At 47.6% G+C, this 26,670-nt stretch overlaps 1 protein-coding gene across 1 annotated transcript in view; it reads right to left on the bottom strand.

The window, feature by feature from the left end:
• Window positions 1-8,037: 8,037 nt before the first annotated feature.
• LOC119965257 (collagen alpha-1(XXIII) chain-like) overlaps window positions 8,038-26,670 on the bottom strand; it is a 241,183-nt gene continuing 222,550 nt past the window's right edge. Inside the window, exons 16-20 of the mRNA XM_038795758.1 lie at window positions 25,429-25,455; window positions 23,757-23,810; window positions 17,634-17,720; window positions 14,242-14,280; window positions 8,038-10,384 (exon numbers count right to left, since the gene is read on the bottom strand). Of these exons, the coding sequence (XP_038651686.1) occupies window positions 10,382-10,384; window positions 14,242-14,280; window positions 17,634-17,720; window positions 23,757-23,810; window positions 25,429-25,455 (210 nt within the window). The 3' untranslated portion in view covers window positions 8,038-10,381. The remainder of the gene's footprint in view (window positions 10,385-14,241; window positions 14,281-17,633; window positions 17,721-23,756; window positions 23,811-25,428; window positions 25,456-26,670) is intronic.

Genomic DNA, 26,670 nt, shown 5'->3' with positions numbered 1-26,670 from the left:
GGTAACGCAATGCAGCTCCTCCCCCTTCACTCACTCACACACCCACTCTGCCTCCCCCAGCGTGTCTGCTCATCAGGATCAGAGGGAGGAGAAACAATCCAGAGACAGCCTGTACCTGAGCTCACAGGGGGTATCTGTGCCCGAGCTCTGTGGGCACAGGGGTATCTGTACCCGAGCTCTGTGGGCACAGGGGGTATCTGTACCCGAGCTCTGTGGGCACAGGGGTATCTGTACCCGAGCTCTGTGGGCACAGGGGGTATCTGTAACCGAGCTCTGTGGGCACAGGGGGTATCTGTATCCAAGCCCTGTGGGCATGGGAGGTATCTGTACCCGAGCTCTGTGGGCACAGGGGTGTATCTGTCCCTGAGCTCTGTGGGCACAGGGGGTATCTGTAACCGAGCTCTGTGGGCACAGGGGGTATCTGTACCCAAGCCCTGTGGGCATGGGAGGTATCTGTACCTGAGCTCTGTGGGCACAGGGAGTATCTGTACCCGAGCTCTGTGGGCACAGGGGGTATCTGTACCTGAGCTCTGTAGGCACAGGGGTGTATCTGTACCTGAGCTCTGTGGGCACAGGGGGTATCTGTACCCAAGCCCTGTGGGCACAGGGGGTATCTGTACCCGAGCTCTGTGGGCACAGGGGGTATCTACCTGAGCTCTGTGGGCACAGGGGGTATCTGTACCTGAGCTCTGTGGGCACAGGGGGTATCTGCACCTGAGCCCTGTAGGCATAGGGGGTATCTGTACCTGACCCCTGTGGGCACAGGAAGTATCTGTACCTGAGCTATGTAGGCACAGGGGTGTATCTGTACCTGAGCTCTGTGGGCACAGGGGGTATCTGTACCTGACCCCTGTGGGCACAGGAAGTATCTGTACCTGAGCTCTGTGGGCACAGGGGGTATCTGTATCCATGCCCACAGGGCATCAGATAAACAACTCCCTGGAAATCCTTCCCATCCAGGTCCGGAACTCCTGATCGGTTCCCCTACGCGGTGTTTATACTTTCAATTCTTCAGGGTCACTGTCACACTTATACCCAGGCGCTGCACCCACACGCTGCAGAGTGAGCCAATTCAAAATTCCTCCTCCAGCTCCCTCAGGCTAGTAGAGCTCCCGTCTATAAACGTATCTTCCATCCTCTCAATCCCTGCTCTCTGCCATCTCCGAAACCCCCCATCCATCCTTCCCGGGGCAAACCGGTGATTATTACAGATTGGAGACTAGACCGATGCTCCCTCCGCCCCCACATGCCTACTCCATTGCCTCCAGACCCTCAGGGCCGCCACCACCATGGGGCTGGTGGAGTACCGTGCCGGTGGGAACGGCAGAGGCGCCGTTACCAGCGCTCCCAAACTGGTGCCCTTGCATGAAGCCGCCTCCACACGCTCCCATACCGATCCCCCCCCCCCCCCCCCCCCACCACCACCCACTTCCTGATCATGGCTATTTTTGCTGCCCAATAATAATTACTAAAGTTCGGCAGCTCCAGCCCCACCTCTCCCCGACTCCGCTCAAGCATCCCCTTTTTTACTCGCCCATACAAAGCCAGTGATCACAAACATCTCGCTTTTCCCCATATTTAGTTTATAACCCGAAAACAGGCCAAATTCCCCCAGAATCCTCATAATTTCTTCCATCCCCTTCACTGTGTCCGATACATACAGGAGCAGGTCAGCTGTGTAAAGCGAGATTCTGTTCCACTCCCCCCCCGACCAGCCTCTTCCAGCCACTTGAGGCTCTCAGCGCAGTTGCCAGCGGCTCTACGGCCAACGCAAACAGCAATGGGAAAAGGGGGAATCTCTGCCTTGTCCCACGATGCAGCCTGAAATAGTTTGACGTTGACCTATTCGTCTGTACGCTTGCCACAGGAGCCTGATACAACAACCTGACCCAGTCAATAAAGCCCCGCCCAAATCCGAACCGTCCCAGTATCCCCACAGATATTCCCATTCCACCCGATCAAAAGCCTTCTCTGCGTCCATTGCGACCACTACCTCCACATCATTCTGGGGGAATCATAATCACATTTAACAACCTTCTTACATTGGCCGCCAACTGCCTACCCTAAACAAACCCCATCTGGTCCTCCCCAATCACGTCCGGAACACAGTCTTCAATCCTAGAGGACAAGATTTTGGCCAGCTTGACGTCCACATTCAATGGGGATATCGACCTGTAGGGCCCACATAGCTCCAGGTTCTTGTCCCGTTTCAGGATCAATATGATCCTTTGTGGGCACTTGTAGTCCGCCTCCCCATGCACCGATGTAGGAATCCACTCCACAATTGCATCTACCGTCAATTTACCAAATCAATACCGATAAAAAATCGGGGGAAAAGGTCTAAAGATCCGATCCGAGCGGGAGCCACCAAATGTGCGACCTACTCCTTCATAGCCGCCACCGGAAGTGGCTCTAGAAATATTGGATGCATTAGTCTTTGTCTTCCTAGATTCTATTGATTCTGTTCTACAGTTCTACAGATTTGAGGGTAGCTAATGTAACCTCACAATTTGAATTAGAGATCAGTCAGCCAGACATCGGTAGTGAGGGAAAATGCTTGAGTCCATTATTTTTAATTTTTCCAGTAAGGGGCAATTAAGCGTGGCCAATCCACCTACCCTGCACATCTTTCGGTTGTGGGGGTGAGAGAGTACTTTACAAAAAACATTTAATAGCAGAACACTTGGAAAACAGTGGCAGGATTGGGCAGTCAGCATGGATTTAAAAGGGTAACCATGCTTGACAAATCAACTGGAATTCTTCGAGGACGCAGCCAGTAGAATTGATGAGGGGGAGCCAATGGATGTGATTTATTCGGTCTTTCAGAATGCTTTCACCAAAGTCGCACAGACGAGATTAGCGTGTAAAATCAAAACTCATGGGGTTAGAGGTAGTGTATTGAGGTCGATAGAAAACTGGAGACTGGAAACAAACAGTAGGAATAAATGGGTCTTTTTCCAAGTGCAGGCAGTGACCAGTGGGGTACTGCCGGGATCAGTTCTGGGACCCCAGCTATTCACAATGTAAATTAATGATTTAGATGAGGGAACTAAACGTAATGGGCTGGATACTTCAGACGTGTCCGCAGCAAGATTGCCAAGGACGGGATGTGGACCATGTAAAGGTCCATTGACCTCGGGCAGGAATTTCACCGGGCAGGCGCGGCCGAAGCATCCCGCCCAATCTCTTCAAATTTGCTGATGACACAAAGCTGGGGGGAGGGTGAGCTGCGAGGAGGATGCAGAGATCCTTCAGTGTGATTTGAACAAGTTGAGTTAACGGCAAGCGAATGGCAGATGTGTATAACGTGGATAAATGTGAAGTTATCCACTTTGGCAGCAAAAAGAAGGCAGATTATTATTTGAATGGCTGTAGATTGGGTGAGGGGAATGTGCAATGAGACCTGGATGTCCTCGTACACAGTCGCTGCAGGTAAGCATGCAGGTGCAGCAGGTGGTGAAGAAAGCAAATAGTATATTGGCCTTCATAGCAAGAGGAGTCGAGTACGAGAGTAGGGGTGTCTTGCTGCAATTGTACAGGGCCTTGATAAGACCACACCTGGAATATTGTTGCTGGTTTGGTCTCCTTATCAGGGCAAGGATGTTCTTACTATGGAGGAAGTGCAGTGAAGTTTTACCAGACTGATTCCTGGATGGGGCATCTGGCGTATGAGGAGAGATTGAGTTGGTTAGGATTATATCTGCGGAATTTAGAACAATGAGGGGGGCGGGGTGGTCTCATAGAAACCTGTATAAATCTAACAGGACTAGACATGATAGATGCATGTAGATGGCAGCACGGTAGCACAGTCGTTAGCACTGCTGCTTCACAGCACCAGGGTCCCAGGTTCGATTCCTGGCTTGGGTCACTGTATGGAGTCTGTACGTTCTTCCTGTGTCTGCGTGGGTTTCCTCCAGGTGCTCCAGTTTCTTCCCAAAAGTCCCGAAGATGTGCTGTTAGGTGAATTGGACATTCTGAATTCTCCCTCTGTGTACCCGAACAGGCGCCAGAGGGGCTTTTCACAGTAACTTCATTGCAGTGTTAATGTAAGCCTACTTGTGATAATAAAGATTATTATTATTATGCAGGAAGGATGTTTCCGATGGTGGGGAGTCCAGAACCGGCGGGCACAGTTAAGGTAAACGATTTAGGACTGGAATGAAGAGAAATTTCTTCACCCAGAAAGTGGTGAGCCTGTGGAATCCGTTACCATAGGAAGCAGTTGAGGCTAAACCGTTGTTTTCAAGAAGGAGTTGGATATATCTCTGGGGCTAAAGGGATCAAAGGATATTGGGCGTAAGTGGGAACACGTTACTGAGTTGCATAATCAGTATCATGATCCAGACCAGACCCCAACATTGGCCTGGATACCCAACATATTATTTTGTAAGACTGTGTGGAAAGAATACTTTTCTCCGGGAGGGTTTGCACAAGAAATAGGGATTTTGTATTTTAAAACAAAACTTTATTATTAATACAATATTAAACTCTTTACCACCACACCCGAAAATTGCTTACAATTACTCCTTAAACAATATTGCTCAATACAGTAAATACAATAACATTAATTACTATCTCTATTCCCAATTAAACAACAAGGAAAAATCATACATCTCTCAATCCATCCCACATCCTAATGGCACAGGGTAATATTTGCTTTCCAGAACAGATTTGGCTCCCGTTAGAACCCCTGCAGACTCTGGCTGGATGTCTTCAGAAAGCTGTTTCAACTGGTTTGTTTCAGCTTTCCCTTTGTCCTCAGACAATTCTGTTCTGCTTCAAATACAATTATTCTTTTTTTAAATTTAAATTTGGAGTACCCAATTATTTTTTTCCAATTAAGGGGCAATTTAGCGTTTTCAATCCACCGACCTTGCACATCTTTGGGTTGTGGGGGCGAAATCCACGCAAACACCGGGAGAATGTGCAAACTCCACACAGACAGTGATCCAGAGCCGGGATCGAACCTGGGACCTCGGCGCCGTGAGACTGCAGTGCTACCACAGCGCCACCGTGCTGCCCAGGGCTTTTGTACCTTATATATTATTTGTTGTGAATTATGAATTCCTTAAACATTTGTCATTTCTTCCCTACCATTGTCTTCTAATCTGGTTTCTCAATATACTTTAGCTAACTCACCCCTCATTGTTTGCTCTGTTCAGACTTAAAACCCTAGTTTTGGTCTTAGCTAAGTAATTCTGCAACTCAGTATGAAGTTCTGTCATAGTGTAATCATCCTTCCCCAGACATTCCTTCGCAACAAGTGAATGAATTAACCTTACACATTGCACAATACTGGATCGTGAATATCCTATTCCTTAACTGGCTCCGTGACACACTGTTGTCAAAATGAATGTTCTACGATGTCATCCTCTTTATTATTGCTGAGAATTTGGTTTATCCAGTCTATGAAGAATATAGATCCCCATGATTATATATTGATTCATTTTTATGGGGTGTGGCTCCAGGATTTATTGCCCATCAATAATTGCCCTTGAAAGGGCAGCACGGTGGTACAGTGGGTAGCACTGCGTCCTCACTGCGCCGTGGTCCCAGGTTCGATCCTGGCTCTGGGTCACTGTCTGTGTGGAGTTTGCACATTTTACCCATGTTTGTGTGGGTTTTGCCCCCACAACCCAAAGAGTTGCAGGGTAGGTGGATTGGCCACATTAAATTGCCCCTTAATTGGGAAAAAATTGGGTACTCTAAATTTATTTTTAAAAATGAATTGCCCTTGAGGAGGTGGTGGTGAGCTGCCTTCTTGAACTGCTGCAGTCCATGTTGTATAGGTACCCTTGTTATTGCTTGATTTATACTCTATGTGGCACTAAACTACTCAACCTGCCTATAAACAACTCTAACCAGTATTTTCTTTGCCTTGCTATTTCTTAGCCCCACCCAAACGGATTCTGCATCTTGATTTTTCGAGCTAAGATCATTTCTCTTGATTGTCCTTATCCCAACCTGTAATATTCAATCCCGCCTGCTTTCCAACCTATCAATGAACTTCCCTATTCTTCTTTTCTCCTATCTTGTTTCCCCTGTCCCTGTATTCGCTTAAAATCTGTTACGCCTCGAACATTTTCCAGTTCTGATGAAAGGTCATCAATATGAAAGTTTAACTTGGTCTCCCTCTCTCACAGATGCTGCCTGACTTGCTGAGTATTTGCACATCATTTCCATATTGCCCTTGGGTTTGAGACACAGATGTTGGAACTAAATGGAGGTCACAAGCCTGCAATTGCCTGCAGCGAGACTGGTGCCGCAATCCTCTGGCAGGCAGCCTCCTAACTAGCCAACTATGCGTTCACCATCCTATGAAGGTCAGTGGGTGGGGTCCCGATGTTGTAGTCCAGACAGAGGGCCGGCAGATTTGAAATCTCGGCAATCCCACCGGGAGCATTGGTCTCTGCAGGGACAGGTCATGGATTGTGAGGACACCTCAATATGTCCTCGGAGACATGGATCTAATTTTTAAAAACCATTTTTGAGGGGCAAAACTGCTGAGCACCTTGGGGCAGAAGGGAATCTCCTCTGGATTAATCATTTGGGTAGTAGATTTCTTGTCCATGGCTCCCTCTTAGTGGCATGGAGCCTCTGACGCTGATGGCCTCCGCACAGTGTGCTGTGGCGTGGGGCTTTCATTGAGCTGGTGGCCTCAAGTGGTGGTGGGTGGAGGGGGGGGGCTCCACAAGTCTCCCCCCCCCCACCCCTCCTCACAGGCATAGGTCAGGGAGTGGTCCGGATGTAGCTTGTCACTCTTTTCCCTGCCCCTTCCCACCACCAAGCCCGTTATCACAAGGCCAGGAAAATCAAGTACTACAGTATATGCAAAAGATTGAACTTGTTTACACCAAATAAACCAAAGTGTAGCTTTAAACAAGATCACTTCACAGTGATATTTTATACTAACATAATGGGCGCGATTCTCCGCTCCCCACGCCAGGTGGGAGAATCGCGGGAGGGCCGCTCTGGCACCCCCCACGATTCTCCCACCCCCACTCGGAGAATCGATGCTCGCTGTTTTTCATGGCGACCGGCGATTCTCCGGCCCAATGGGCCGAGCGACCTGACGACTTCGACGGGTTCACGCCGGCCGCAACCACACCTGGTCGCTGCCGGCGTGAACATCGCGTGAAAGATGAGTTTGGGGCCTGTGGGGGGTGGAGAGGGGATTGAGCACCACGGGCATGCTCGGGAGGGGACTGGCCCGTGATCAGTGCCCACGGATCATCGGGCCGGCGTCTCCAAGAGATGCACTCTTTCCCCTCTGCCGCTCCGCAAGATCAAGCCGCCACGTCTTGCGGGGCAGCGGAGGGGTAGACGGCAACCATGCATGCGCGGGCTGGAGCCGGCCAATCTGCGCATGCGCGGCTGACGTCACTAAGGCGCAGCCGGCCGCGTCATTATCGACGTGCCGCCTTGACGCCAGTGACAAGGCCCGGCGGCCGAGCTTCACGAAACACCGCTCCTAGCACCCCCCCCCCCCCCCCCCAGGTGGGGGGAGAGAATAGGGGGCGAGGAGCGGCCTCCGACTCCGTCGTGAAACACTCCGGGTTTCACGACGGCGTCGACCGTTGCGGAGAATTCCGCCCGTTGTATTTGTGTTTCAAAAACTGATAATGGAAAGATGTATTCTAAATGCCAAAATCGGGCAGCATGGCAGCGCAGTGGATCGATCCTGGCCCCCCAGGAATCTACCCGTGTTGTCTTTGTGTTTTCTCCCTGTGCCTGCGTGGGCCACACCCCTACAACCCAAAGATGTACAGGGTAAGTGAATTGGTGACGCTAAAATTGTCCCTTAATTGGAAAAAAAGAAATGGATACTCTCAATTTATTTTTAAAAAAATGCCAAAATCAAAGATATATTTACCATCCAAGTCTGGAAAAATAAAGTGGTTGAATGAATGGATTATGTAATGATTAATAAGTTAAAAATCACAGCTAGCATTCACTACTTCCTTGCTCAAGATAATGAAAACAAAGGAAAACTGCTCTTGTGTTTTAATCTTTTCCACAAAAATCAAGTTACATGGACAAAAATGAATTATTTGTAGATTCAATTCAGATGGATAGCACAGGCTGAAATATTTAGTGTCATTTGCCTTACTTGCATTTTAAAAATAACCTTCAAATATATAAAATATTGAGACAAACAAGAAACAATTTTTATTTTCAATGTAGAAAGCTAAGAAGGTACTAAATGTAACAAAAACATAAACTACCAAACATGTTTATATCAGCATGTTTGTACACTGGATGATCTGTGTGGCTAATGTAAACTTGTGAGTGTAACATCCCTTAAATTGTTTAAGTGACGGGAATATTGTTTGCAAGAATGTCTTTTAATTATACAGCTAAGAGAGCAGAGGCAGTGTACTGGGCATCTGGAGGCATCGTGGAGGTAATTTTCTGAATATCTGCTGATGCGAGTTTCTTTCCCGTAGTTGAATATTGGTAAATTGCGGATATTGGCTCAAAGGTTCCCTGCCACCGGCAGGTACAAAGAAGATGATCCTATTTTGCAAGATAATAGCTGCCAGTAATTGTCACTCTAGTCACCCTTTGATGTCCAAGAAGCCTGTCAAATTTTTTTGGCTGTAAGTTCTTTGGTAACGAATGAGACTGCTAATTTGCAGAGTATGAGTATGGAGACTGAGCAGAGGATCACTGAGTTACCGGATAGGGAATTGTTGTTTTTGAAGTTAGACGTCCTCCGCCATTTTTATTTAGCAGCAGCAATTCAATAGGACTCATAGCATCGGGTGTCTTCACGGGTTGCTTTTCATCATGCTCTCTTTTCTTAAATTGTTACCACTCCTGGACATCTTTTTGAACTGTTTCAGCTCCACCTCGGAGGAGTCTTTACGACTGAGCACAGCAATTAGATTCCCAGTTGTCACTGCACCATAAAAGATTTTCTTTGGGACCTGCTCATCAGTTACATTATCTGACCTTCTTGATCAAGGCATCTATGCTTGGCATGTTAGACCTCACCATCTGATCTGATCTCCATCTGGTGCTCTGGCTACCATCATCTCGGATTCAGTCTTGAGATGGCCGGCTGGACTACCTGCCTGTTTCAAATAGAGGGTAACTTGTAATATGCAAATCAGAGTCCTACAAAATGCACAGGACCCTGACTGTAATTTTAAAGTACACATTAGCAGATCATGCACCACACACACACACATTGTACCAGACTGTGTGCTGCCTAGCCTGTGGTCATTAAAGGGTGCTCAAAATGTGCCCAGGAAAGGATTTCTTTTTAAATTTAAAAACTGAAAATGCTTGTAATGCTCAGCAGGTCAGGCAGCAATCGGAAAGAGAGAAACAGGGTTTTAATGTTTCACGTTGATGGTCTGAATCATGAACACTTTCTCTCTTCACAGTTGCTGCCTGGCCTGCTGAGCGTTTCCAGCATTTTCAGATTCCTAGCATCTGCAGCACTTTACTCTTTTCTTTTTAAAAGATCCTCTTAGACCCACAAAAAAAATCTTTATTCTATCATAGGCCTATTTCCTCCTTCCACAGCTCCAACTGCCAGCTTGTTCAGCATGGGAGTCAGCTGATACCTACCCTCCCACAACTGCAACAGCACCAGGGAGGGTGCCAACATGATGCGCTCACTCACTGATGGCAACGTCAGCTGGGTTCTGGTCTTTAAACACTCAGGGCTCATGCCAGAAAGAACAGCTGCAAAAGCGTGTCCTCTCTGCTTGTCATTGGTCCTTCCTCCACCTTAGCTTAAAGCCCACCCTAGTCATTTCTGCAAATGCCTTGGAATGCTTTGTAGCAAATCCTGGAATATCTATCGAACACTTGTTTTCATTGTTAAGCACTTACTATGACGATACTTAATGCACGGGTTTGGCTATCTCCGAACAGAACAAATACACGTATCCTGGTGAAGTTACCACCGTAGTACCTTGTTCACTTGGAAAGAGCCACCTTCAGAAATGGGATTGTTCAGTTCAGTTCAGTTTTAAACTTGTCAGTAAGTTGTGTTGCTTTCCTCCCCCTTTGACTAAAAGTTTAAAGTTCATTGGAATATTATGCAACTCAAAATAGAACCAGTCCGGCCACGTATGAAATCATCAACTCATGGCTTGGTGAACAAATGGGCCAGTGACAAGGTTGCATCCCAGGTAAAGTACGGCAGCAGAAGTAGCCATCAGTAAAATTCACAACTGTAGCTTATTTTGTTGTATCTGAGTCCGGATATTTAGTCTAAGCTCGAGAGTAATATTTTGTTTCATATACCTCCGTCCTCGTCAGATCCGCAAGGCTTAATATATTATCAGCTGAGTTTCTTTACAAAGTGTTGAAGGACAAAATATATCATCATTATGTACACACTCCTTGCTTGTTTAGTTAGTAATCACTGGAAAGAAAGCACAAAATAATTATTTGATTAAAAATGTTAATTTCAGCAAGATGGCATGTTTAATCATATTAATGGTCATCCAAAATGCCTTAAAAAGTACAAATTTGAAATGAAAAATGTATTATTTCCTCGAGATAATGCCACGAGCAAAACCAGAACTATTTTTGTCTTACTAAGCCAAAAAATCAGGTCCCTTTTGTGATTCCGTGATGCGCTGAACTAATAGCCAGTTGAGAAGTTAGAGCAAGTGCATGCCCCAGTATTCATTCGGCAGGCACAGCAAGTTAAAATTGGGCAGGGGCCCTGCTTGCCAATATAATTAGACTTCATTCTTGTAACAAACCAGAAAAGGGTTGAATGGTATGTTTGTAGGGCATCCAATATAACTGGAATTGTGGAATTACCAGCTGAATAATAGAGAAATACTGGTTAAAACATTGGTAGGAATTCTCCGGCCATTCACTGCTGGTGGGATTCTCTGATCCCGTTGGCAGCGCACCTCTGCCCGCGGGTTTCCCGGTAGTCGGGAGTGGTTTTGAAGGGAATGCCCATCGACAGCAGTGGGATAAGAGATTCCTACCACCAGCGAGTGGCGCACTGCTGCCTGCTGCCGAGAAACACGCGGCTGGGAGGTCAGAGAATCTGCCCTTTATTTCAGTTTCAACTTGAGTGAAAACTGATATTCAAGCTCCCAGAGGATATAATGGAACATTCTTTTGCAGATTATGGCCCGATTTACAGTCGCGCCCCCGACAACCCCAAGTATAATTGGGCTCAAGGATGCAGACACAATACAGCTCCTGTTTATTATGTCCTTAGAACATAGAACATAGAACAGTACAGCACAGAACAGGCCGTTCGGCCCTCGATGTTGTGCCGAGCCATGATCACCCCACTCAAACCCACGTATCCATCCTATACCCGTAACCCAACAACCCCCCCTCCCTTAACCTTACTTTTTAGGACACTACGGGCAATTTAACATGGCCAATCCACCTAACCCACACATCTTTGGACTGTGGGAGGAAACCGGAGCACCCGGAGGAAACCCACGCACACACGGGGAGGACGTGCAGACTCCGCACAAACAGTGACCCAGCCGGGAATCGAACCTGGGACCCTGGAGCTGTGAAGCATTTATGCTAACCACCATGCTACCGTGCTGCCCCTTGTTTCTATATAATACATTGCATGTATTATTATTTCTGGTTACATAGAATTTGCAGCACAGAAAAATGCCTTTTGGTCAATGGCAATGAATCCTGAGCGGAATTCTCTGAGGGAGGTCGGAGAATGGCCCGGGGCTGGCGTAAATCCCACCCTCGCCATGGCCGGAATTCTCTGCCACCCAGGAATCGGTGAGGGTGGGAATTGCGCCCCGCCGGTCGGCGGGCCCCACGCGGCGTTTCTCCGGCTTGCGACGGGCCGAAGTCCCGTCGCTGTCAGGCCTCTCCCGCCGACGTGGTTTAAACCACCTCTGGTGCCGGCGGGAGCAGGCGGCGCGAGCGGGCCCCATGGAGGGGCTCGGGGCGATCTGTCCCCAGGGGATTCCCCCATGGTGGCCTGGCCCGTGATCGGGGCCCACCGATCGGCGGGCGGGCCTGTGCCGTGGGGGCACTCTTTTTCTTCTGCCGCCTCCACGGCCTCCACCATGGCGGAGGCGGAAGAGACCCCCTCCACCACGCATGCGCCGGGGTGACGTCAGCGGCCGATGACGCTCCGGCGCATGCGCGGACTCACGCCGACCGGCGAAGGCCTTTTGGCCAGCCGTGGCGACAGTCGGTGGGGCACCAAAGGCCATTCGCGTCGGTCGGTGGTGCGGGAGCCACTCCGGCGCGGGCCTAGCCCCTAAAGGTGCGGAGAATTCCGCACCTTTGGGGAGGCTCGACGCCGGAGTGGTTCTCGCCACTCCGGTACGCCGGGACCCCCCGCCCCTCTGGGTAGGGGAGAATCCCGGCCGATGTCTCTTCTCAGCTCCTTTATTTCAGTCTTTCCACATGTTCTTCTATTCCTTTCTTCTTGTACTGATCTACATTCTCTTTGTTAGGTATTTCCATCGACCATTCCACGTGATATAGTGCTTCACATTCACAGCTCTCTGAATAAATGGCATAGCTTGTGCTAACTGTAGGAAGGTCTAATTATAGCATGAGCTGTTTTCACTTTTATGGGCCAGGGTTTAGAAAACTCCAAAGTATATCATGGCGTTCACCTGACCTACAACTGTTTATTGATTTTGGTTACGATGAGCACAATAATCTGCCTTTAAGCTGTTATTCAACAGAATAACACTTTTAATCAAAAACAAAGTTTATTCTACGAATTTAGTTAACATTTTTATAAACACCCACAGTTTTTAAAAATAAATTTACAGTACCCAATTCATTTTTTCCAATTAATGGGCAATTTAGCGTGGCCAATCCACCTAGCCTGCATATCTTTGGGTTGTGGGGACGAAACCCATGCAAACACAGGGAGGATGTGCAAACTCCACACGGACAGTGACCCAGAGCCCGGCTTCGAACCCGGGTCCTCAGCGCCATAGGCAGCAATGCTAACCACTGTGCCACTGTGCTGCCCTGAAATTGCTGCTTTTTCAAGTGTCAGAACCTTCTTAGAAATCCCACAACACTTGAAAAGGCTTGAAATCCCTGAGATCTTTTGAAATGCTTAGCATTCATTCAATTTCGCAGAGCAGCACCTATAACATGCATTTCATTGGCAATTTAACGGCTTAAACACAGCTGCCAGGAGGGTTGTTTATTTATCTTTCCCGTCATACTCCAATGCATCTGAGGTACCCTCCATTGATCCTCGTCCCAATCTTTATGAACATTCTTGTTATGATTGATAGCTGCTGACCACTTCAAAGCAGCTAAGTGGTTTCACTTCCTCTTACCTGTGGTAGGGGATGCCACTCCTTGATGAGGGGTTGGAGTCATCTCCTTATGGGAGGGGTGGTCAACATTTGAATTGTGGGGAGGAAGGAGCCCTGTCCCTGGATGCTGGGATCGGCGTGCCCGTTCTAAATGGCAGCCCAACCCCAGTAACTGCAGGGAAACTGCCATGTTCGGCAATATGCATATTTTTGCGTAGTCAAGGCATGAGAATCTGACCCCGGTGACGCTCATAGCAACAGCGGGTCACAGTCCCGATTCACCGCTGGCAGGAGCACTGTAGTGCATGTTCAACCATTGTATTAGATCATGGCTGATCCAAATCAATTTTACATTATAAATATGGCATAGGAAATTATAATGAAAAATAAAAAGATAAGCACAGAATGTATGACTTTAAAATAAAAACGGAATTAATTCTGCGCTGTCTAGTCTAATTCTTATTCTTCTAACCCAGTTTCATCTGAAGATACTTTGTCTTCACTCCCATGTTATAATAATTCTCAAAATCTACTTTCACCTAGGCCTTGTCTTATATAAAATTTTACTTGCGTGCACAGATACTAGACAGGATTTTCCTTCCCCCTCCGCGGTGAGTTCTGCAGTGGCAGAGGGGGACTTGTCAGTAGCCGGCGGTGGGGTCTTCTGGTCTCACCATTGTCAATGGGGTTTCCCATCGAACCCTCGCCACAGCAAAACCTGCAGCGGGGTTGCCCCATCAGTTAGACCGTAAGATCCCGCCAGCCTTAATTAATGGCCAGAAAATCCCGCCCACTGTCTCGGCATCTCCAAACACTGAATTTATTGGTTGAAGAGAACTGGGTTAAATCAATCTTTTTGCTTCGTCTTCTCTTGCACATTTTGAACATATTTAGGGATTAATTTCAAGAACCTTAAGGTCATATAACATTGTGATTGAATGTTCCTGGTTGAATTATGGAAGCATAAGTAGGTTACCTTTTGCCAACATCCTGGAATTGGAAGACCATCTGAACCCTATGATGGAAACAGACACAGGAATGTAATGAATGAATAATCTCTACTTTATCCTCATTCACTCGTACATTATAACACTCCATGCTATACAGTGAGGATTGCCATGCAAAAAGGACAGCCAAAGTTTGAAGAAGAACTGAAAATGCTGGACAAAGCTTATCTTCCAGAAACTGTGGAAAGAACATATAAATTCACCTATCAAATGTGGAACCTTTGGCATAACTGGATGACTATGTCAAGCCTGAAACATTAAATTGTCTGTTTTCTACAGGGATACTACCTGACCTGACTTCCAGAATTTTATATATTTATTTCAGATTTCTAGCATTTTGCTTTTTGCTTATATTGGATGGATTTTGATTTTATTTAATGAGAACATTAATGGCACACTTTTTATGCAGGAATATAGATGGCCAATCCATTTCCGACACAGTGTTAAATAGGTTATGGATGTGATAATAAAGATAAGCCATGGCATCAAGGCTTTCAATTTGCAGCTTAAATACATAAAATAATTCAGAAAGCGTTAAATCATTGAGGGCACAGGCAGAATCTCATTTGATTTCACACTTAAAGAAATTAATCTCTGAAAACGCAGCAATCCAGCTGTATTCCGCTGTGGTACTATTTGACATCAGTAGCACAAACCTAAATGAATCTAAATTTATCAACTGTCTATTTGGCAGCAGGGCACTTGTGGGATTCTGATATACTCAGACATTTTTATATTGAAATATTTATGCCTGGTATGAGGGTGTTGATTGAAGATTAATCCAATGGTTATTTAGAATAGAAAGCAGTGATTGAAATGTTGTTACACTGTGACAAGTTCCACACAATTGGGATATGGAAACAATTACGTTGAACAGAAAACAGCAAAATATCTGTTGTAAGAGCTATGTTACAAGCTGCAATATAGAGAAGTGTATTACAATCAGCTCTGGGTTTACATTGTAAATATGGGTTTAGTTTAAGGTTAGAAAGATTTTCAGTGTTCAGTAACTGAACTCCAGCACAGAAGCCTTGCAGCGCAAAAGGGCCATTCGGCCTGTCGAGTCTGCACTGACCCTCCGAGGATTGTACTGGTCTGATAATGCCGCCGCGCCGTAACCTTTCTATTTCGTCATCTACTTTCTTCCTTAATGCAAAAGGTACCGGCCTGGCCTTACAAAATTTCGGAAGGGCTTCTGGGTCCACGTGCAAAGTTGCTTTGGCGCCTATGATTTCCCCCAAACCTTCCTGGAAGACCTCCGGGTATTTTTGGAGTACTCCACTCAACTGCCCGCTTCCACTCTGGAAAACTTTCATCCAATCTAATTTTAGGTCTTTCAGCCAGTTTCGTCCAATTAAGCTCGGTCCGGAGTCCTCTAATATCGTCAACGGTAATCTGAGCAATTGTTTCTCATATTCCACGGGTACATGTGTCGTGCCTAGAGCTTCCAGGGGTTCCCCCGTGTAGGTTTTAAGTTTCGTCGATATTTTTGTTAGGGTTAGTGGCTGGAGTCCATCTTTGATTTTTCTAAATGCTGCCACTCCCATTACTGATACGGCCGCACCCGTGTCTATTTCCATTATTGTCGGCCGCCCGTTCACCCGTGGGGTAACCTTAATGGGTTCTGCTTTCTTCATTGCAATATTATACAATTGTTCCCCTTCGGAGGAGGATGGGGCATGTAGGTTGTGTACTTCCCTGCGTCCCCACCTGCTATTCCTCTTTTGCCACCTTCTTCTAGGGTTTCTGTCGCTGTTACCCCACTCTGCCTGGTGCCAGACTGTCCTTCTCTGTTAGGGGAGCCTCAGCCGGTACTTCCCTCTGTCTCCAGTTAGTCCTGGCAGACTTGGGGGCAGTTCTGGGGTTTTCCTTTTTCCCTCTATTCCTCAGGCTTTTTCTGAGAGCGGCTATCTGGTAGCAGGACCCATTGTGGTAGTCCCTCTCACAGCTATCTACCTCCATTGGCGTGCCCTGTAGTTCCTGCGCCCCACTTGCTGTCTTTTCTAGGGACAGTGCGAGCTGTAACGCCTGCCTGCAGTCTAGCTCCGTTTCCGCCAACAGGTGTTTCTGTATTGTGAGGTCGTTTATTCCACACACTAACCGGTCCCGAAGCATTTCATTTAGCGTTGAGCCGAACTCACATTTTTCCGCCAAAAAAGAAATTTGTGACGGACTCCCCGTCTTCCCGCTTCGCTGTGTAGAATCTGTACCTACGCAAAATGAGGGGTGGTTTTGGGTCGTAGTGCTCTTTCAACAATTTCGTTAATTCTTGGAAGGTTTTTGTGTCCGGCGCATCGGGATAAGTCAGACTACGTATAATGGCAAAAGCTGAGGGTCCGCACGCCGACAGCAGGATAAGCCGTCTCCTTTCGTCCGTCAGTATATCATTTGCCCGGAAGAAGTAACACATTCTCTCCACATACTGGGACCAGTCCTCAATAGCCGGGTCGAATGCCTCTAACCTCCCAAAAAACGGCATTTTTAAAATGGCAAGGCTTACCCGCCGAGCGCGGCAGCTGGCCTCCGCAAAATTCTTAGTTTACCTCGTTGCCACTGTAGTAATCCACGGGAGGCAGGAGTTCCATCACCACACCAATATTTATTTACAATAACGATATTACAGGAGCAGCTACAAACAGTGCTGCTAGCAGTCCAGTCAACTTAAGACTGGCTCACAAAGCCTACACAGGTGCTTATATGGGCCCCCTCAATGAGCTATCATTGAGGGAGTTCATACTCCAATTGGCCAACCAATAAAGCTAATTGGAGTTCATTACAGTTACTGACATACCCAACAGGTAGATCAGGAAAAATGTTATTATTCTGTGAGTGGTTTGAATAGGAAACCTGTTATGTTAGAAGAAATGGAAATGAGTGCGGGGGATATTCACCAGCAGTGTTAACGGGGCCAAATGTCCTACTGCTGTGCTGTGTGTGTTTGTAAATAAACAGGGAAAAAAACTTTGTCACAAATTGTTTCCTGTATTTTTGCTTGTTATTGAAATGGCTATTTAAAAAAAAATTTAGCGTACCCAATTCATTTTTCCAATTAAGGGGCAATTTAGCGTGGCCAATCCACCTCCCCTGCACATCTTTGGGTTGTGGGGGCGAAACCCACGCAGACACGGGGAGAATGTGCAAACTCCACACGGACAGTGACCCAGGGCCGGGATCGAACCTGGGACCTCAGCGCCGTGAGGCAGCAGGGCTAACCCACTGCGCCACCGTGCTGCCCCTTGAAATCGTTATTGACAGTGTTATTGATATTCTGCAGTACAAACCTTTTGAAAACAATGTGCTCTTTCCTTTTATTATACATTTCTGGACACATTTCTAAGAAAACAAAGCAGAAATCACATACCACTGGACAAGGCTGATCTAATCCAGGGGGACCTTGTTCTCCCTTCTGCCCTTTGCTTCCTTTTTTACCTGGATAACTTCTCTCCCCCTGTGGAAATAATTGATGATGTGTTTTGAGAAAGACTAGCAAATATGTGTGGACCCGATCAAATGTAGCACTTCTGCCTATCCGGTCCCACTGAAAGTCACGTACTTTTGGTTGCCCTGCCACAGCCCCCACAGCAGGATACCCCCTGCTCCCCCGCCCCACAGAGGGGCCAGAAAATTAAAGTAAAACCAGTCAGTAAAAGTTAAAAACATTTTTTAAAAATAAAATAATTTAGAGTACCCAATTCATTTTTTCCAATTAAGGGGCAATTTAGTGTGGCCAATCCGCCTACCCTGCACATCTTTTCGTTGTGGGGGCGAATCCCACGCAGACACAGGGAGAATGTGCAAACTCCACATGCACAGTGACCCAGAGCCGGGATCGAACCTGGGACTTCGGTGGCAACCGTGCTGACCCCAGACAATTAAAGTTATCTCTGCAAAAGATACAAATTTATTTCACTGTATTCATTACAAATGCACCGTAATATCCAGTTATATATGCAGTTATATAAAGCAGGAATAGATTCACAAACTTACCAGACGCTTAAACAAGGCATTATTTTTGCAGTTGAGGGCAGCATTTAGAATGTTTAGAGTCTGCATTTGGTGATGGCGAAGCTGCAACTGCAGAGGGCGCACTTCCTGTACCTGTAGTTGCAGTGTCCTATTCTCTGTAGGTTCCTTCCCTAAGCCTTTTCACCTCCCTGATAGTGAGACCCCAAATATCTAACTGCATCAAAAATGGCAGAAACAAATTCAGCCAGAAAAAAAATTGCACCTTGAATTGGAGACTGCAAATGTTGTGGCATTTTTGCCTGTAACAAACCCAGGTTATATCCTTCCCCAGAATGTGTGATGGGACAATGTACAGGGGAGTGTATTCTGTCAGGAGTGAGGAGGGGGGAGTGAGGTGGAGGGGTTGGGGGAGCAATGAGGGGGGGTGAGTAATGAGGAGGAGGAGAGGCAGTGACGAGGAGTGAGGGGCAGTGATGGGGAGGGGCAATGATGAGGAGGGACAGTGATGGGGAGGGGCAGTGATGAGGAGGGACAGTGATGGGGAGGGACAGTGATGGGGAGGGGCAGTGATGAGGAGGGGGAGTGATGAGGAGGGGGAGTGATGAGGAGGGGCATTGATGGGGAGAGGCAGTGATGAGGAGGGGCAGTGATGGGGAGGGGCAGTGATGAGGAGGGGGCGTGATGAGAGGGGCAGTGATGGGGAGAGGCAGTGATGGGGAGAGGCAGGGATGAGGAGGGGCAGTGATGAGGAGGGGCAGTGGTGGGGAGAGGCTGTGATGAGGACGGCCAGTGATGAGGAGGGGCAGTGATGAGGAGGGGGAGTGATGGGGAGGGGCAGTGATGAGGAGGGGGAGTGATGGGGAGGGGCAGTGATAGGGAGGGGCAGTGATGGGGAGGGGGTGATAGGGAGGGGCAGTGATGAGGAGGGGGAGTGATGGGGAGGGGCAGTGATGGGGAGGGGCAGCGATGGGAGGGGGAGTGATGGGGAGGGGCAGTGATGGGGAGGGGCAGTGATGGGGAGGGGCAGTGATGGGGAGGGGCACTGATGAGGAGGGGGATTGATGGGGAGGGGCAGTGATGAGGAGAGGGAGTGATGGGGAGCGGTAGTGATGGGGAGGGGGAGTGATGGGGAGGGGCAGTGATGAGGAGGGGGAGTGATGGGGAGCGGCAGTGATGGGGAGGGGGAGTAAGGAGCTCCCAGTGGCACAGGCACAAACTGTTAGTGCCGCCAGATGATTAGACATGTGCCGGAGAGCTCTCCGGTCCTGCGGCCAATTCTCTCCCTCCAGACTCCCTGCCACTTCCCTTCCTCCAAACCTGTCAGCAGGTTGGCAGTGCCAGAGTTCCAGGTTGTCAGTGCCAGAGTTCCAGGTTGTCAGTGCCAGGGTTCCAGGTTGTCAGTGCCAGAGTACCAGGTTGGCAGTGCCAGGGTTCCATGTTGGCAGTTCCAGAGTTCCAGGTTGGCAGTTTCAGGGTTCCAGGTTGTCTGTGCCAGAGTTCCAGGTTGTCAGTGCCAGAGTTCCAGGTTGGCAGTGCCAGGGTTCCATGTTGGCAGTTCCAGAGTTCCAGGTTGGCAGTTTCAGGGTTCCAGGTTGGCAGTGCCAGAGTTCCAGGTTGTCAGTGCCAGGGTTCCAGGTTGTCAGTGCCAGGGTTCCAGGTTGGCAGTTCCAGAGTTCCAGGTTGTCAGTGCCAGAGTTCCAGGTTGGCAGTGCCAGGGTTCCAGGTTGGCAGTTCCAGAGTTCCAGGTTGGCAGTGCCAGGGTTCCAGGTTGTCTGTGCCAGAGTTCCAGGTTGGCAGTGCCAGAGTTCCAGGTTGGCAGTGCCAGGGTTCCAGGTTGGCAGTGCCAGAGTTCCAGGTTGGCAGTGCCAGGGTTCCAGGTTGTCTGTGCCAGAGTTCCAGGTTGGCAGTTCCGGAGTTCCAGGTTGGCAGTGCCAGGGTTCCAGGTTGTCAGTTCCAGGGTTCCAGGTTGGCAGTTCCAGAGTTCCAGGTTGGCAGTTTCAGAGTTCCAGATTGGCAGTGTCAGGGTTCCAGGTTGGCAGTGCCAGAGTTCCAGGTTGTCAGTGCCAGGGTTCCAGGTTGGCAGTGCCAGAGTTCCAGGTTGTCAGTGCCAGGGTTCCAGGTTGGCAGTTCCGGAGTTCCAGGTTGTCAGTGCCAGAGTTTCAGGTTGTCAGTTCCAGGGTTCCAGGTTGTCTGTGCCAGAGTTCCAGGTTGTCAGTGCCAGAGTTCCAGGTTGGCAGTTCCAGGGTTCCAGGTTGTCAGTGCCAGAGTTCCAGGTTGTCTGTGCCAGGGTTCCAGGTTGGCAGTGCCAGGGTTCCAGGTTGGCAGTGCCAGAGTTCCAGGTTGTCACTGCCAGAGTTCCAGGTTGGCAGTTCCAGAGTTCCAGGTTGTCAGTGCCAGAGTTCCAGGTTGGCAGTTCCATAGTTCCAGGTTGGCAGTGCCAGAGTTCCAGGCTGTCAGTTCCAGAGTTCCAGGTTGGCAGTTCCAGAGTTCCAGGTTGGCAGTTCCAGAGTTCCAGGTTGGCAGTTCCAGAGTTCCAGGTTGGCAGTTCCAGAGTTCCAGGTTGTCAGTTCCAGAGTTCTAAGTTGTCAATTCCAGAGTTCCAGGTTGTCTGTGCCAGAGTTCCAGGTTGTCAGTGCCAGAGTTCCAGGTTGGCAGTTCCATAGTTCCAGGTTGGCAGTGCCAGAGTTCCAGGCTGTCAGTTCCAGAGTTCCAGGTTGGCAGTTCCAGAGTTCCAGGTTGGCAGTTCCAGAGTTCCAGGTTGGCAGTTCCAGGGTTCCAGGTTGGCAGTTCCAGGGTTCCAGGTTGGCAATTCCAGAGTTCCAGGTTGCAGAGCTAGTGTGCCAGGGGCACTACATGGACATGTCCCTCGCCTCCCCCTATGCGCCCCTCCCTGGTGGATTTCCCTCGACTGCTTCAAGTTTTTAAACGCTGTTGTAAACATCAGGTTGGCAAAGTTTGAATATTCAGTGTGGTGGGGGGGGGGGGGGCACATTTAATTACATTTCCATTTATTAAAATTGATTGAAATGAGGTTCCCTCCATTTCTGGGTTGGAACCTCCACGTCACAGGTGGGGGCCATGGAAGATTGGGAAATGAGATATCGCCGGTGAGAATCTCCGTCATAATTCTGCCCATGGTTTTAGTTTTTTCTTGAATTAAGTATTGATGTCTATTTAACTATTTGATTGATGACTTTATGATTAGAATCGACCTGCGTTATCAATTAGTCTATCGTAAGTCATTATTTTTACTGAGACTAAAGTGAAAACACTTATTATTTATTCTCTATTTTTTGAGGTTATTTAGAAAACAACTGTTATATTTCTTTGTTGCCACTAAGAGAAAAGGTGTGGAGGTATCCACACCCTGGATTCTTGTAAAACACGATGAGCGGTTTATTAAGGATGTTGTTCAATACAATCAAAGATGGTGATCTGCCCAAAGCCCAGGCAAACACTCTGCTGACGTCAGCACACACCATGTGATGCACAGCCAGCAGAAATGTATTTCCAGATACATAACACCCCTCCCCCTTTACTTCATTAGTGCACCAAGAGAATTAACATTTATACAACACATCCATTCTGCATTATTTCTTTACATATATACAATTCAATAAGACAGTCTCTGTGGTGAACGTCTTTTTTTGGGTAGAATTTGGCGTTCTTGAACTTGGCTACTTGCGACCTCAGAAGTGTCTTCATTCCTTTCTATAGATGGTACTTCTTGATTCGTTATTTCAGTGTGTGTCACTATACGTATTGAAAAGTCCTCAGAAACAGCATGTGAACTCGTCACTGTCTCTGGTTTCTGTTCCAACATATAGCTCTCTAGATCTTCTTTTTTTGAAATAAATTCAGAATGCCCAATTTATTTTTTCAAATTAAGGGACAATTTAGAGTGGCCAATCCACCTACCCTGCACATCTTTGGGTTGTGGGGGCGAAACCCACGCAGACACGGGGAGAATGTGCAAACGCCACACGCACAGTGACCCAAGGCCGGGATCGAACCTGGGACCTCGGCGCCGTGAGGCAGCAGTGCTAACCACTGGGTCACCGTGCTGCCCTCTCTAGATCTTCTAATGGTAGAATCTCTTGAGAAGTTTCTGTGAACTCAATTAGTGCAGCAAGCAACTGACCAGCATGAGTCTGTACGGTGTATGATATTGGCCCCCCATCTTCGCTAGGATCATAGCTGCTACCTATTTCTCGCTGGTGGTGTAATTCCTAGCTAACACTCAAGTAGGTTGATAGGTTCATGCCCCACTGCTGCACTCGAGCATAGAATTTCCATGTTAATAAAGAGGCAGCATTGTACTCGTCAGGTACTGTCCTTTGGAAAGGATAACTCAAGTTTCGATCTGCCTTCTCAGAGACCCCATGATACAAGTCATGTTCCCTCAAATGCGTGTTCCCTCAAATGCTAACATTTTTCCCTCAACCACTAAAACAGTTAAAGTCACCATTTATCTCCTGGCTTTGAGGGAGTTCACTGTGCCCAAAATGGCTGCCATGTTTCCCACATCATAAGCTTGGCTGCGTTCTGTTGTCTGTTTTGTTACGCTCTTGAAGTAGCATAAGCTGCTTCCTTGATGTGCATTCTGACAAATGAAAGTTCAGACTTGGAGATAGCTTTAACACATTTATTAAACTGTTAACGACTCTCCTACTTGGATTCGACTGTCCTGTTAATCCTGCTATAGCTACTCAGACTGATGGATCAGTCTGCTACAATCTACGTGGTGGGTGTGATGTGTTCATCAACTCTGTGTACTCACTAAGTGTCTCCACTGGAAAGAGGAAGATCATGTGTGCTGTGTCCTTATATATGTGTTGGTGTAATGCCCCCCTGTGGTAGTGTCACCTCTGTGTGTATCTTGAATGCCCTATCTTACTGGCCTATTGGTTGAAAGTTTGTGTGTCATGTCTCTGGTGCTCCCTCTAGTGTCTAGCTAGTCTATGTGTATTTATATTAACCCCTTGTGTATTTACAGTGATGCATATCACACATTGTCCACTGCATTTTTCGACCGAGGGAGAGGAGAATGTTTGGGAGTGTTTTGTGGCAGGTATTATGAGGCGGCACCAAATGGGAAGAAAGGGGTCTGTCATGAAAGGTTGCAACCTCCGTATGCTTTTCATCTCTATTTTTAACAACTTTTTGGAGCCTGACATAAAAAATTAGCACAGGTTAGGACTGAGTAGGTGGTCTTTAAACTTGTAGCTGTGACCAACTTCTTGTTCGCAACATTACTCCTCTGCCGCATTAAATCCCGGCCTACAGTCCCGATTGGACACAGAGCTTCTCTTTACAACTCTCATTGGTCACCTGCCAGCCAACAGCCAGACACCACTTATCACCCCCCCCCCCCCCCCCCCCCCGTTTGATTTGACAAACTGAGACAGTGCAGACGGGAGTGAGCCTCCCTCTCTCTGCTGAGAAAAATGTAAAATTCAGCCCATTATAACCATATATAAAAATGGTGCATTTAATAAATAATTAATATGTCTCCTACCTTCTCTCCCTTTTCACCTCTATCTCCTTTCAGCCCCCTCAGACCTGGGAAACCCTGCAAATAATAGTATCCCTGAATGCTTTGAACACAATAAATGCAGCATTTTATAGTGTAAACAACATGTTTTTAATAAATGTATGAGCTTTGAAAAGCAGTTAATAGTCTCGAATATTTAGACTCCGAGACTAATAATAAAACTGGCGTGTGAACCAGTTGGCAGTATGCAAATTTTCTCTATTCAGCATCACCAAGATTCTAACATATATCTAAGCTTATACAGCAGTAAATTCTCATTAGAACATCAGAATTATTTCATGCTTTGAGGAACTGGAAGCACAAACGATGAGGAGAAACCTAAAACAAGAAGTTAGTTGCTGGTGTGTTTCCAGCATTTGCTTTTTTTATTTTAGCTTTCCAATACCTGCAGCATTTTGCTTTTCATGGCCTTTGGGTGGAATAATATGGGGGCTCAGATGGGATGCGCCCCCGGAAACCACGTTGGCACAGAGCCAACACACTCTATGTCAACCTCCCTGCAGCATTAATACGCTGTGGGGATCATTAATGAGGGCCGAGTGGGACTGGGGCGGACATTGCACCCTCTGGAGCTGCTGACCAATTGGATTGACTGGCAGCTCCCTCAGTCCCAGCAGCACCAGGAAGGCGTCCATGGCAGCTGCCTACGCTGCAGATGAGGAATGGAACCCAAGGCCTAGGATCCCCGGAACAGGTAAGTCTGGAGTCTTAGCCTGGGAGGGTTTGGGGGAGGGGCAGTGCGGGGGTGGTATAAGGGTGGGAGGGGGTAGGAAGGAAGGGGGTGAGTGGGTTAAATGGTGGGAGTGAGTAGGAAGGAAGGGGGTCTTCAGTCTAAGGGGCCAACCCACGACTGTCAAAGCCCAGCCCCTGAAGAGTGAGCCCCCCCACTTTTCCTGCCCTTTAACCATTATGAGTTTAAAAATGGGGCCTCCTGTTCCCCTGTCCTGGTGCCCAAGCCAAACATATTATAGTGTGAGCAGCACATTATCAGGGTCAATAGGCTTGGTAGCCAGCCTAAATGACACTTCATTGTTGATTTAAGTGTGGCAGGTGGGCGGATAAAGGTGCCACACGTGAGAGTGGCAAGGTGGCGGGTGACTCCATTTTACGTAGCCCCCCCCCCCCCCCGAATCAGGTCCCCTTTTTTTCTGTTGGCCCAGCAATTAACATCAGATGAGGGAATCTTTTAACATTTTGATGAAATACTGTCTTGTTCACGGGCAAAGGAATATATTGTTATTTTGCAAATCTTAAAGGATAATGAAAATTATGTCTCATGCATGCAAAGTATTCTGTATCGCTCATCATGTGTGCTGGCTAAGTGTTCTTTTTAAAATGACATATCTGAACTGAGAAAGGTCAGAGGGTCAGTTAGTGAAATGGAACTGTCTAATCAGATCAAATTGGGCCCTCAGTTCCCATCACGCTCATTGAGCAGCTCTGCAATTTGCATTTTCATTATTAAATTCTCCATTATTGATTTGTTGTCCAGAAATATGGCCTTTTTTTTTAACTATGCATATGGTGACTGAGTAGAAATCTGTAGAATCACAGGCCATTGGGGCATCTACTTAATTGACACTTTTGTTTTCCAATTTAAGAGCATATTTTAAATATTCTGTCAAAAGATACTTACATCTAATCCTAGTTCACCAGGTTTTCCCTGTGTAAAAACAAGAAGGAAAACAGATACTAAATTTCAATGCAAGACATCTGAACTTGACCATTGTCTGAGGAAGCTTTAAAGTAATGCATCCCTATATAGCTAATACCCAAAACTCAACGAAGAGCTGAAATACCCCCCCCTCCCCCCCCCCCCCCCCACCACCACCACCACCCAGCGACCAGTGGAGGGTGCCAATATAATGATGGCTGCCTCTCTGCAGGAATCTGTGGTGGGGCAGAGGGGTGGTGGCATTGGAGCCAGAGGCTCTGATTGGAGATGTCTTCCTGCTTGGTCCTCGAAATAATTTATTTAAATACCACCCATCCGAGCAGTGTTCACATCTCTCAAGCCCGAGACCATTGGTACTCACTAGAAAAATAATGAAGGGAAAATTTTGGTATTGAAAAATGTGGATTGGACTACATGAGAGCGTGGTGCGGTAGTGTGTAGAGAGTTGTGAGAGTGAGGGAAATAATTGTTGGGGGGTGGGAGGAGGGGATGGTTTAAGAGAGTTGTGGGGGGAAAGAGTTGTGTAAGCGGGGATCACAATTGCTCATGGGGTGGTGACCCACAGTTTTAGGAACCCCATGGCAAAGGCTGACAATTCGCCATCATAATACAGTGCAAAAAATAGCACTGGGTGACATAGTAAAAGGGGCTGCAGGTAAGACAAGTGACTGCAACCAAGTAAAATTCCTATCATCCAGTGAGACATTTTTTGAAGGGCAAAAGATATTTAAAGGGACATCACCAACGACCTCTTATTCCAACCATATAAGTCCCTGGCACTGTAGGGACTGGCCGCAGACTGGGTGTAAATCTCCCAGTGGAGGCCAAGGAGCCCATTTCCTGTATGCAAACAAAGCTGGAGCCATTAGTATGGGCCAAATTGGGAGGAAATCCTGGGGCTGGAGGAAGCATTATCTGACCAGAAATGAGCCATAAATTGAAGGGTGGAAGGTGTAGAAAGTCAAGGCCGGTATATAAGCGCAAAGTTGTAGTGTGAATTAAGTTAGCGGACTTTGAGGGCAGCACAGTGGCGCAGTGGCAGCATTGCAGTCTCTCGGCGCAAGGTCCCAGGTTGGATCCCGGCTCTGGGTCACTGTCCGTGTGGAGTTTGCACATTCTCCCTGTGTTTGCGTGGGTTTTGTCCCCACAACCCAAAGATGTGCAGGATAGGTGGATTGAACATGCTAAATTGCCCCTTTATTG

The sequence above is a fragment of the Scyliorhinus canicula genome, chromosome 4, assembly GCF_902713615.1.
Source record: "Scyliorhinus canicula chromosome 4, sScyCan1.1, whole genome shotgun sequence".
In the NCBI taxonomy this organism is placed as follows: domain Eukaryota; kingdom Metazoa; phylum Chordata; class Chondrichthyes; order Carcharhiniformes; family Scyliorhinidae; genus Scyliorhinus; species Scyliorhinus canicula.
The sequence above is the reverse complement of the archived record's forward strand: the minus strand, read 5'-3'. Positions and strand labels throughout refer to the sequence as shown.